General features: G+C 26.9%; 1 protein-coding gene and 1 pseudogene across 6 annotated transcripts; one reads left to right on the forward strand and one right to left on the reverse strand.

The window, feature by feature from the left end:
- Positions 1-888: 888 nt before the first annotated feature.
- On the forward strand, positions 889-6,185 carry POLDIP2 (DNA polymerase delta interacting protein 2). Of its 6 annotated transcripts, none has more exons than XM_015519583.2 (8): positions 889-1,078; positions 1,281-1,436; positions 1,540-1,618; positions 1,686-1,863; positions 2,067-2,230; positions 2,302-2,507; positions 5,139-5,241; positions 5,322-5,574. In XM_015519583.2, exons 1-8 carry the CDS (start codon positions 1,020-1,022, stop codon positions 5,334-5,336), a joined length of 960 nt encoding a protein of 319 aa, XP_015375069.1. In that variant the 5' UTR covers positions 889-1,019; the 3' UTR covers positions 5,337-5,574. The 6 variants fall into 6 exon arrangements, with proteins under 6 accessions (XP_015375069.1, XP_089079815.1, XP_089079814.1 ...); XM_089223688.1 differs by lacking the exons at positions 889-1,078; positions 5,322-5,574 and adding exons at positions 1,097-1,194; positions 5,955-6,185 and having other exon boundaries at positions 5,139-5,226; XM_015519571.2 differs by lacking the exon at positions 889-1,078 and adding an exon at positions 1,097-1,194.
- Positions 2,758-4,040, reverse strand: LOC149057700 (uncharacterized; annotated as a pseudogene).
- Positions 6,186-12,444: the final 6,259 nt, after the last annotated feature.

Raw genomic sequence — 12,444 nt, forward strand, 5'->3', positions numbered from 1 at the left:
GAAATTTGAAAGGGCTAAAATTCAAATAATCTGTATCGGATTTTATGGAATAATGAAACTTTTTATGTTTTGAGGGAGTGGGTAGGATAGGAAGAGCTTTAAAACGGTTAGGAGAGCTTTGAACACTAATCCCCAATATCTCTGCCTATTATTAAACCATGATTATAGATAACAGATAAGGTATATTTACACTTTGATGTTTAAGTTATGAGTACGATTGATAATAACTTGTCTAACAATATAATGATAATATTATTTAAGCATAAGTTTAATATCAAGTTCTTTGAATCTTTGATATCAATCATTGATCTTTATTTTTAAGCTTAAATCTAGTTCATGATTTATAGGCTTAACATTTAAGGGCCATTCTTACAATGCTCGGTTAGTGCCTGATAACACTAACCGGAAGAATTTATCATGAGTTAACCGATAGAATTCTACCGGTTAGTCTTAACCGACACTTAACCGGACATTGTAAGAACGGCCCTAAATCGTATTATACCTAAATACCTAATACATTGTATCATATTAAAATAGGATAATATCACAGATTATATAATATGTGATCATGAACTAAGATATATCTTAGTTCATGGTGATGATATGGTATCAAGCTATCAACTATCAATAAATTGACAACCATAATTATAATTTAAAAAAGTTGTATGTAATATTATCACAATTAAATTTATATACACCTTAAATATGGGTAACATAATACAAGAGTAAGTTCTCACTCTGATATTACCACAGAATATATGAAATAATAATAATAATAATTTCATATATCTGTGGATATATGCATAAACTTTGACTTTTGTTTATCTGAACGTGATAATATTGAAACTGATTACATAGGTATCTGATATCGTTGATTTAGATGACAAATAATTATTAAATAAGATGAAATTTTGTATAATATCCATTATCCGCTAAAAATTGTAACTGTTATATATTATTATATTTTATAAATCAATATAATTACCCAAGTGTTTTAGCTTATATTAAGGAAAAAGAAAATGTTTAAAAATTTTGGAAGAAACAATATATTGTGTTTATGTAGACGTTATTATGTCAGGTAATAATTTTTCTTTAAATATATAAACATATTATGTACATACAACTATATGGCACAACACTACTAATTCTGTTGTTGTTTACCTCATTATTTGTGAACTCGAATTTATCGACACAGTAATTTTAGTCTCTGAATTAAATATTTAAGTTTTAATGGAAAATATGTTTCTTATTGATATTGTGGATGTTTTTGTCATCATTAGATTAATAGAAGTGGGTCAGTTAAATGTACCAAAGCCTATTGAAAAATATGAAACTGGTCAGTTGTTTTTTCACCGGATATTTGGATATAGAGGAGTGATATTGTTTCCATGGTTAGCCAGAGTATACGACCGTGATGTTGTCATCAAAGCAGAAAAGTAGTACTTTGTACTTATTATAATATATTACCACTAAGCTATTGAAATATTACATGTTAAATGCTAAAATAAACTAACTTATTTTTTTTTTTTTTTTTTTTAGCGCAACAGGAAAAGATATTAAAGGAAAGACACATACGTATTATCAAACTTTGATAGATGAAAGAGATTGCCCATTTATTGTAATTTAATTTTAAATACTTATCCAAATTTGCATTAATGGCTTAATATTTTGAAAATATTTTTTAGAGAGCACAAACAGAAGCTGTAACTTTTCTCGGAAATCAGGATACCAGTCGTAGCTTGTATGCAATACCTGGTCTAGATTATGTAGCTCAGGAAGATATACTTCCATACACAGCAACTGAAAAACAACCATTACAACATGAGCTTTTTGATAAATTTCTCATGTATTATCCTAATAAAGGTAAATGATTAATATATTATTATTATTATGAATTATAATTATACTATTTATATTATTATGGGTAAATGTATTTCTTGAATTTAAATTATTGTTTGTACTGGACACTAGTAGAGTTCACTTGATTATTTTAAAATACATTTTAGATTTATTTCATTTCTTTACATAATATTCACTAATCACTATACAATTTTGTTTCAATGTAGAACCACCATTTGGAGCACAAGAAACTCTTCGGTCGTGGCAAAAAAAAAATCATCCTTGGCTGGAGTTGTCGGATGTTCATAAAGAAACTACGGAAAATGTTAGAATCACAGTAATACCATTCTACATGGGCTATAGAGAATCTCAAACCAATTCTGTGTACTGGGTGAGTAATATCTAAAAGATTTTAATCATATGTGATATTTAGTTATAACCAGTTGATTAATTTATGTTAAGTGGAGATATTGTATACGATTAGAAAATTTGGGTGAACAAAGCGTTCAGCTAAGAGAAAGACATTGGAGAATATTTAGTTTATCTGGAACATTAGAGACTGTACGAGGAAGAGGTGTTGTGGGCCAAGAACCTCTACTCTCAAAAAAATCACCAGCATTTCAATATAGCAGTCATGTCAGCTTACAAGCTCCTAGTGGTCACATGTGGTTAGTTGTTATTTTTACGCTTAATGATATTATAATTTTATATCAATATACTTTTTAGATAAATTACATTAAAACAACATAGGTATATCTTTTTTTAAGATTTTTACTGGTTATTATATCACAATATTTGTTTAAGTTAAAAACTATTTATATTCCTAATACTTAATAATTCAATTTTAAATAAAAACAATGGCATTTTTTTTTTTTTTTTTTTTTATTGGTCTTGAAATTTACAAAGAATTTCCGCTTCGACAACTATGGGCCATTAGCATTGGATTAATTTATATAATTAGAAAGAAAGAAAAAAAAATTTGTTAATTTTAATATACAAAATAAATATGTAAATTTTTGGACATTTTGTGTCTTATAATTATGTGCATGTCAAAATTGTTGTTGTTAACTTATAATAACTTTAATATTTGAGATTGTTTGAAGAAATGTATCGTTTTTGTTTCGTTTTCAGGATTTGGACCTAGACTTTCTCCAATGTCGTGGCTTATGTTTAATTCATCTCTGGTTTTTTGGTATTTTCTACATTCTTCGAATATGTGTTTGATGGATAGTGAGGTGCCACATACTTGGCATATAGGTGGGTCGTCTTTTGCCATCAAGTATCCGTGTGTCATTTTTGTGTGACCAATTCTGGCTCGATTTAGTTTTTTTTCATTTGTGATACTTATGTTTGGGTTTCTTTTCCATCTTTTCACTGTCTGTTTAATTTGGTTTAGTTTATTTGTTTGTTTGTTCCATATGTTTTGCCAAAGGGAGGTTGTGATTTATTTAATTTGTTTTCTAACATCTGAGTACTGAGCAAAGTTAATGTATTGTGCGTCATTTGAGCGGGAAGCTAGTTTAGCTTGTTTGTCTGCCTTTTCATTGCCATCAATTCCTATGTGTCCAGGTATCCATACAAGGATTATGATATTGTTCTTTCTTTTTGCTTCTTCAAGTCTGTTCTGGATTTGTATTGCTATATCACTAGGATTAAATTTGTTTTTTATACTAATGATGGAGCTTAACGAGTCACTTAGAATAATATATTTTTCATTTTTATTTATATATTTGATTTCCAGTAGTATAGCCACTGCTTCGGCTGTATATATGGAACATGTTGGTGGTAGTTTAAACGAAGTCTGCAGTAGATTGTTTTTTACTAAGGCTATTCCAACCCCTTCATTATTTTTGGATGCATCAGTATATATTTCTTGAAAATCAATAAGATGTTCAATATTGCTTTTTAGAACATTTTTTTATATATTCGGGGGGGTGTTTTCCTTGTGTAATGTGTTTAGTTCAATGTTAATGTTGTATGTGCTTGTGGCTTGTCCAAGGTGGGCTTATTATTTTTTCTTTTTTTATTATTTCTGGTATTTTAGAATAGTCTTGATTATTGTGTAGTTCTAGTATTCTTTTGTTCTCTGATGTTGGTTTATTTGCTAATCTGGATAGTCTGGCTGCAATGACATTTTTATGAGTTGGCTGATAGGGGTAAATTCTATGCTGTTCTTTTTTATTCTCAACTATACTGGTCAGTCAAATTTTCCCAATTTTAATACCCCTCTCCTTCCAACAACTATACATTTGGTTTTAACATTTTGGTATTTCAAAATTTCTAAACGTCCATTATTTGCAATTCAAATTAGAAATCTAAAAATGTGGATTGACTGATCTCTTTAAAACAAATTCTAATCAGGTTTCTGAAATATTATCGCATTATTAGGTTAGGTCTCAGAACATTAAAATGAGCATAAATTGTTTACCATTCATTCGCGCAATACAGAGCCTGTGACTTGTACCATATGCACGCGGGAGTGCTATGCTATTTCTTTTACTCACGGTCACACATACTAATGATCACTAACTAGTCGCATGTTTACAACTCCAGCATTCATCCATACAATTTAAAAATTGACTAATTCAGACTCTTTTAAAACTGTTCTAAAATTTTATTATGTACCTATAATAAATATTAATAACATCCTTATTATTACATCGACCTGTTTATAAACTATAAAAAATAAGATTCAAATTCATAACTTAAGAGGACATGATACCCGTATTTGTTGTCCCCAACTTAAAAGTACGTAACATAGTAAAAACTGTTTAGTGTAAGTTAGAACCACTCAATCTGTACTCTTAGTAGAAACGCCAAAAGTTTATGTCAATATTTTCTGTGTCATAGTGTTTTTATTTGTTTGATGTCATTTATAAAAAAAAATTATAATACTTTTAAAAATCTAATATTATTAAGTTTTCCAAACTTCAATCACTTATGATATATAGGTCTAATCGAAAAAATAAAAATATTGAAACACATTTAAAATTCTCCTTTTTTCATGGTGAATATTTGGTTTATTAATTATAACTGTAGACTTCTCGGTTCTTTCTCGCCTGAAACAGTTTTTTTTATGTTACGCATTGTAAGACGGAGACAACACATGCGGGTATCATGTTCTCTTAATCTTAATTATTATTATTAATATTATTATTTTTATATAATTATGTACCCTTACTAAATCACTAAATAGACAATAGTATTTATATTAAGAATTTAGATTGTACTAATCACTTGATACTATTATATGCACTCTGTATTTAAAAAATACATGTAATTGATTTTGTTATTTTTAGGGGAACATTTCGAATGGAACGTGAGGATGGACATTTATTTGATTGTCGAATACCTCCATTTTCTCTAGAGAGCAAACCAGATGATAAGGTTACATTTAATACTGTATAAGAACAATTTTAAATGATTATAGTTATTATTATATTTATTGAAATTAGTTTTGTTTAAAAAATCCTCAATATTAGTTTCTAGACCGTTAAATGTTGAGTGATCCATTCTTAAGCCACTGGTGACTGTTTCATCTTCCCTGTGTGGACAATCGTCCTGAAGATCGCATATCCATCGCTGAACTATATATAAAAATTATTCAAATACTGAAGAAATAAATAAATTACATATATATTTGTAAAAATAATTTTTTTATATATACATGAATATGTAATTTTTTTATTCTAAATTCTGTAAACTGATTAGTGTAAAAACCAACTGTTACACATATTTATCAGTGTCATCTTTGCAGTTCTAATTTCATCACTGAATGTGTAGAACGCTTAACATTCTTACCAATTGCAAAAATTTAAAATAATTATTTTAATATATACATTTTTCAATATTTAGTCTTTTGAGTGTAGAAATCACCAATTCAGGTTATTAACCTACCATATTTCGGCTGAAATTGAATATTTGAATTCTTAATAGCTCAAATTGCATTAAAATACAAACATATTTAATACATTTTTACGGAGTATCTTTTTTGCTTAATAATAATATTACGTGATTACTTTATTAATTAGTCAAATTTAGAAACAATGACAATTGTCATGTATACTTTATAGATGACTCCTACATATTTAAATAATTTTTTAATGTTTTTTCAGGATTGACGTGAATGCATAATATATAAATATAATTATTATTATTTATAAGGTTCATTAATAAGCAGGTTACTGATGATAATTTGATATGATTTTGTCCGTGTCATTGCGAAAATAATATTAAATTGTCAGATTTATAAAATTTAATGTTAATTACCTAATATGTTTTCTAATACTATACTTATATAGTAAGTTATATGTATATAATAAATATATAATTTTGTTCAGTTAAAATATGCATTGATCAATGTACATTGTACAAATTGTACATGTATACAAATTTAAAATACAATCAAGCAACACATTACAGAAATAAAAATAAAATTTTTTAGTTTCTTTGATTCTGTATTCTGTAACGAACTAAAATTTTCAATTACTTGTAGTATATTAAGACGTATCATTTTTTATATTAATACTTTTGGTTTAAGTAAAAATCTATTAGCTAATTTATTTGTTGAAATCAGAAAAAATTTAATTTTTCTTGGGAAATTTAAACAATATCTGTTGATTATTAATCTATTGAATGAAGTGATTAATAATATATATGTATATACCTATTAATTGTCAAGATATTATAATGTTTAGTTAAAATCTCAATAAAAAAAAAAGATAAATGTATTGATTTTAAAATGATGTTTTTTTTGGTCTGTCATTTACCTTTTCACTTTTGTAACAGTAGATATCGCTAGATTTTCTACTACAGCATATTTTATAGTAGGAAAGTAAATCTAGTTGGTCCTTTGAGGATAGGAGGAGATACCAAAGATAAAAAATTCTTAGCATTTTCAAAAATGTCGGGAAAAATAAAAAAAAATTAAGAAAATCACTTAAAAGGAAACATTTACACAAAACTAGTTTTTAACAAAATAAATTCAATTTTTTTTATAGAATTATTCAAAAATGAATAACCCTAAATACTTTAAACTATTATTATTATATTTTGACTTACCCATTTATAAGCATGAAGAATTTTAGATTTTATTATTTATTATTTATTACCAATAAATAACTTTGCTCGAACATGAAACTTGAAAATTTAATTCAAGTACCTCGTAATAGTTCTAATAGTTGTTATCTGTGTAAATAAAAAAGAAGTTTGATCTAATCCAAAATATTTTTGTGACATTAAAGATAGTATTTAGATTAAATTCGTTAAAATCATGAATATTTGTTCCAATGGTATTTATTTTTACATAGCTATGTTATTTATTTTTTGTTTCTTATTATTATATCGATTAATTTAATAGCAAATTGTATTTAACTAAATTTAACTATTTTGTTATGTATTCAAGAGTTACGCACTTGAAATTAATAAATAATAATAATATTTCATATGTTCTAATTACTACTAGGTATAACAAAGTAATGAATGACATTAGGTAATTTTGTTATAATGTTTGACCTTTGTCAATTGGCAATAACACAAAATATAGGTCATGAAAAAGGAAAAGCAGTTGAACACTCAAACTAAGTAGTTAAAGTATTGATCTAAAAAATAAAAAAAATATTTAAGGTTGCTTAGGAATAGAATATGAGTTGTCAAATATTGAATACATAGACATAATGTTATAGTTTATAGTCATACAGTAGGTACTGAACCTATAAACGTTATTACTTAAGTAAGCATGCAACTATGCATTATCCACAGGGCCTGATTAACCAATAGGCTAAATAGGCTACAGCCTAGGGCGCCAAATCAGTCAACGTTAAATTTGGGGTGCCACAATATAATTTTGAGGTAAAAATCAACCCTAGCCTACTGGCGACCAACTCCTTAATCAGGCCCTGATTATCCAAATACCTACTACTATATACCACAAAATATGAAATAATATTTTACAATAGAATTTAAGTATTTGTTTAATGTTTTAACTTAAAATGTTTTTAATTTATTTTCATTGATTACTATTGAATATATTTTACACATTACTACATTATACAACATTTACTTAGTTTCTACCTTATATATCACATTATCACCTCTTTAAAATCAATTATTTTTATGTTTTTTTTTTTTCTAAGTGGTTTTTTATATTGTTGATGCCGTTGATGGAGTGTTTTTGTTGCGATGACTTACACTTCACATACCACTTTAAAACCATCATAATTCATAATATTTTTTTTTTTATTTTACTCAAAGTTTTCCAGTGTTATTTATAATATAGAGGGGCTAAAGCCTATTATATTTCTGATATATAACACATTATGTCATTAGAATATATTATATTCTAAAAATGTAACTAAAAAACATTTACGAGATGGGGAGGTTGCCCCATTCTATTAATATATTATTATGAGTAGGTAAATCAAAAAAATTAAATTATATATATTTTGTAATTAATACGAATTTTGGAAAAATAACTTTTAAACTAAAAAAATTATTTTTATAAAACTTATTAAAAAATTTAATACACATAAACCTTTTTTCAATGCATTTATATAAAAAACAATATAATATAAAACAAACCTTTGCTTGCATCTCTTGGCGACTTGGCATAAGGTAATTAATAATTATATACTTGTATAATATTTAATTTTTTAAAGAAATTTCATTTAAATTATTGCATTTAAAAATGACTCTCGTCAGGAATATATATTATTAACTAATTTAAATAAAATTTAGTAAATTTTGATTTCCAGTAGTTTGATCTTTGGGTTTTAACTATCGTCATGAAAGACTATAAAAAAACAAAGTAGGTGAAGCAAAATACCAATAATTTGATATTAATAATATTAATTTTAACTATAATATAAGCAAATTGTGATTTTTGAATTTTTCATACTAATTTCATCTTGAATAATACGCACTATAAGTACCAGGGAAATATATGGCCACAAGATTGATCTTAGATTACTAACAATAAGAGAAGAAATTGAGGCAATGAGACAGAGAAACTTAAAAACAATATTCTGGTATAATATTATGAAATAACAAACACAAGCGCATAGATTCCTGGTACAATAGTGACGCAATCATCGAACTGCTACAGCCTACGGACGACATTTTCGATACCGAGATTTTCCTAACACACACGCAACATAGGATTTTTTTGCCAAACGTACCAATTGATCTAATGAAATCACAATGTTTCTAAAAACAGATTTGAATTTATCGTCATTTCTTCAAGTCTACTTGACAACGACTTCCTACATTTTTGATGTTATCCCCTAAATTCCTAAAAACGTTATTAAAAAAGAGTATAGTAAAACAATTGTTATATTTTAATTTTTAGAGAAGTTGAAATCAAAAAATCAAAAATATGGGAAATGGGAAAGTTGATCTCAAGTAGGAAGTAGACCTATCATCAAAGCTAAATCTATTTTCAGAATTCTTATCACTCACTTTATTATTTGGTATGTTTGACAAATAATATGACTAAAATCTTATACTGCGCGTGCATTAGACAATACAGAAATCATGGTATCAAATCCCCATAAATAGTTAAATGTTATTTTATTATTTAATGTAACTAAAAAAATTTTTTTACGGATACAATCAAACATGCATTAAGCGTAGGTAAACTATTAAATTTTTATTTATGTTCAGATTCTGAGCATAATATGGATTGAGGAATGAATGTATTGTATTTACAATGATGTGTGTATTTTCGACATTATTGACTTCTGTATATTTTTTCTGAAATTCATCAAAATCATGAAAAATTTTAAATTATTTTTCAGTTATAAGCTCATAACAATTTTTCTTTTGATAAATACATAAAAAAAATGAATAGATAATTCACTACAAGTTTTGTTGGTATCTTATAAGTTTTAAGTGTTAGGTTTTACGATATTGAATATTCAAAAACAATAAGAATCGACAAATTCCTATTAATTGATTTTTGAAACTTTTTGTAATTCAAAAACGAATAAATTCATAATCATTATTAAATCCCTTGAAAAACACAGGCCCCTTAAAATGGTCGGGCCCCAGGCAGCAGTCCCTTCTGTCCTGCCTTCCACCAGTCCCTCGAACTGACCTTTTGACCAGGATAATAATTTCGAAAACCAAATTGCTGCTACAATTCAGCGTGAATCCCTTGATTGAGTTGACCGTATAGTTCGTCGGTAGGTCTCAAATTACTTACCTATATTATATTGTCAAAAGCAATTTTATTTTATTCGATATGTGACCAGTTGCGTAACAAGATGGAAAAGGGCCCGGGGACAGTAAATAAATTAGACCCCTTAATTCTATCTATAGGAAAAACCACATTATACGTTATATTGTTGTTTAAAATATAAATACCACTGTAAAACCATTAATGAAAATAATAAACTGATAATTAATTGATACTCAAAATAAAAATGAAATCCATTTAATTACTAAAAAAAATTTTAAATATTAACATTTTACTATAATAAATTTATTAATTATTAATTCTTTCTAATCAAATAAGATAAAATAAAGTCTATCAAATCAAATTTATAACCTTTTAGTTTTTACGAGCTTTAATATTAGCAAAGTGATCTATCACTTTACTTAAATCCAATTTTGAAGCTGCCTCGTTTGAAACTGCAATCAATGATAAATATTTGAGTCGATCTTATCCGGTACTATTTCTAAGATAATTTTTGATTATTTTTAATTTGCTGAAGGATCTTACAGCACCTGCTGTAGTTATAGGAATGGTAGGTATATAAAATAGTATAATTTCCATGAACACTTCTGTTATATCCTTATATCACTCCAAATTTGGTTATTATATCCTTGCATAACTGATAAATATTACACGTCTCAGTTAATTCAGGGAAAGTGAGATGGTAAACATTGAGAAACTGTGGCGAAAAATGGCCCTAGTACATCTTGCTTTGAAACTGATCACATTTTTGCAACTGAGTTCTTTCGTCAATGCTATGCAATAGTTTTGGAGTTAAAAAATTAAATATTTTGCTGACTTTACTCATACCAATAAAACGCGTATTTAATTGAGTGATAGTTATGTCGTACGGTACGACTCGTACCTATTATTAAAAATGGTTATTTTAAATATCTCTTTTCTGTTACTAAATCGGTGATCAGAAGCTAATTCGTCAAAATGTTTTTTAATTTTGCTTTGTCGTTTTACTTGAAAATGAAGATCAATATCATATTATTTGCTTGCAGTTTCTGTGGCCTGATTTCTATGTACGTCCCAATCGTCTCTTTTATTTACAAACCTTGGTGGCCGTTGTGCGATAAGATAACGATTACTCTGTAGTCGAACACTGATCATTGCATATTGTGTGTATTTATAGGTATAAAATATTCATATTAAATTTATAATATTAAATTATCATATTTAAAATATCCATCCTTTTTTCAATTTTATTTCAATTATTTTACGGATGAACGGATGTATTTTTAAAATTTACCAAGAGGGGTTCCAGGGAGCACTGCCCTGCTTTCCCCGATGATATCTACGCAACTGTATGTGACCCTACACCTGACATCAAAATTTTGAAGTGATCGCTGCGCAGGACGCGACGATCGATACCACAATAATTATTATAAATTATTTAACGACGTAGCACGTTCGTTACAATTTTGAAACGTTTTTGTGAAGAGGTAGGTAATGAATAAATCAACATTTCGATTCATTATGTTTAATACAATTAATTTATTTTTTTTTTATTATTGATCTAAAGACATCGGCGACAACGGCCATTAGTCTTTAGATCAATAAAAAAAAAAAAAAAAAATTAAACGTTTATTACTATAATATAAGCACAGATTATTATAATCTGTGCTATAGCCTATAAGTATTAATTAAGTTACAATACTATAATAGACGCACAGTCGTAAACTCACAATATTTCGACTGACGCAAAAATTTCTCCAAAACTTTTAAGTTCTCTACCCGTATTTATATGAGTTTTATCAATGACGTACGAACGGCGATCGCGTGATATGCCTATTTTGCTAATATTACTCCTTTTTATTGTCAGCTTTGCATTTTTTGGTACAAATTTTTTAAACTTGTTGTTTTCACCTTTCATCTAGGCTTCTAGATTAAATATTAATAATAACTATTTTCACTAATCATACTACTAGATCATAGATTATATTATATTATATGCATAATTAATAATTATACATAACTTGACTATACTATTGTTGGGTTTACTACATATTATTATGTGTAATGTATATTATTTTTTAATAATATTATAGACTACGATTCAATGACTTTTTTATGATTATTTTATTATTTATTGTTTTGCTTTAAATATATCTTTTGTATTTATTAGCTATATTATATCGTTATATAATTAATAGCTATAGTATTTATAAAACAGACTTTTTTTCTCAGAAACTTTTTTTCTGGGATCATAATATTCAAAATGTAACTTTCTATTCGCCGACAGGATATTCTATTCGTAAACTTCGTTGCTCGATGGTTATTAAAAAAGAATATTTAAAATTTTTTTTTTATTTATACATAAGGTGATATGGTTGTTAGATTACAAGGACAGGTGCTGAACGGCTTGATTGAAGGGGACTGGTGTCTAA

Source organism: Diuraphis noxia, unplaced genomic scaffold (genome assembly GCF_037042655.1).
Source record: "Diuraphis noxia isolate RWA-SAM2 unplaced genomic scaffold, SU_Dnox_SAM2 contig0003, whole genome shotgun sequence".
Taxonomy (NCBI): domain Eukaryota; kingdom Metazoa; phylum Arthropoda; class Insecta; order Hemiptera; family Aphididae; genus Diuraphis; species Diuraphis noxia.

Bases quoted from the DNA above. Each gene is read 5' to 3' on its own strand.
- POLDIP2 (XM_015519571.2), top strand. From the start codon at position 1,112: ATGTACATACAACTATATGGCACAACACTACTAATTCTGTTGTTGTTT. The intron at 1,619-1,685 runs GTAATTTAATTT...AATATTTTTTAG, and splicing joins AAAGAGATTGCCCATTTATT to AGAGCACAAACAGAAGCTGT. The intron at 1,864-2,066 runs GTAAATGATTAA...GTTTCAATGTAG, and splicing joins CATGTATTATCCTAATAAAG to AACCACCATTTGGAGCACAA.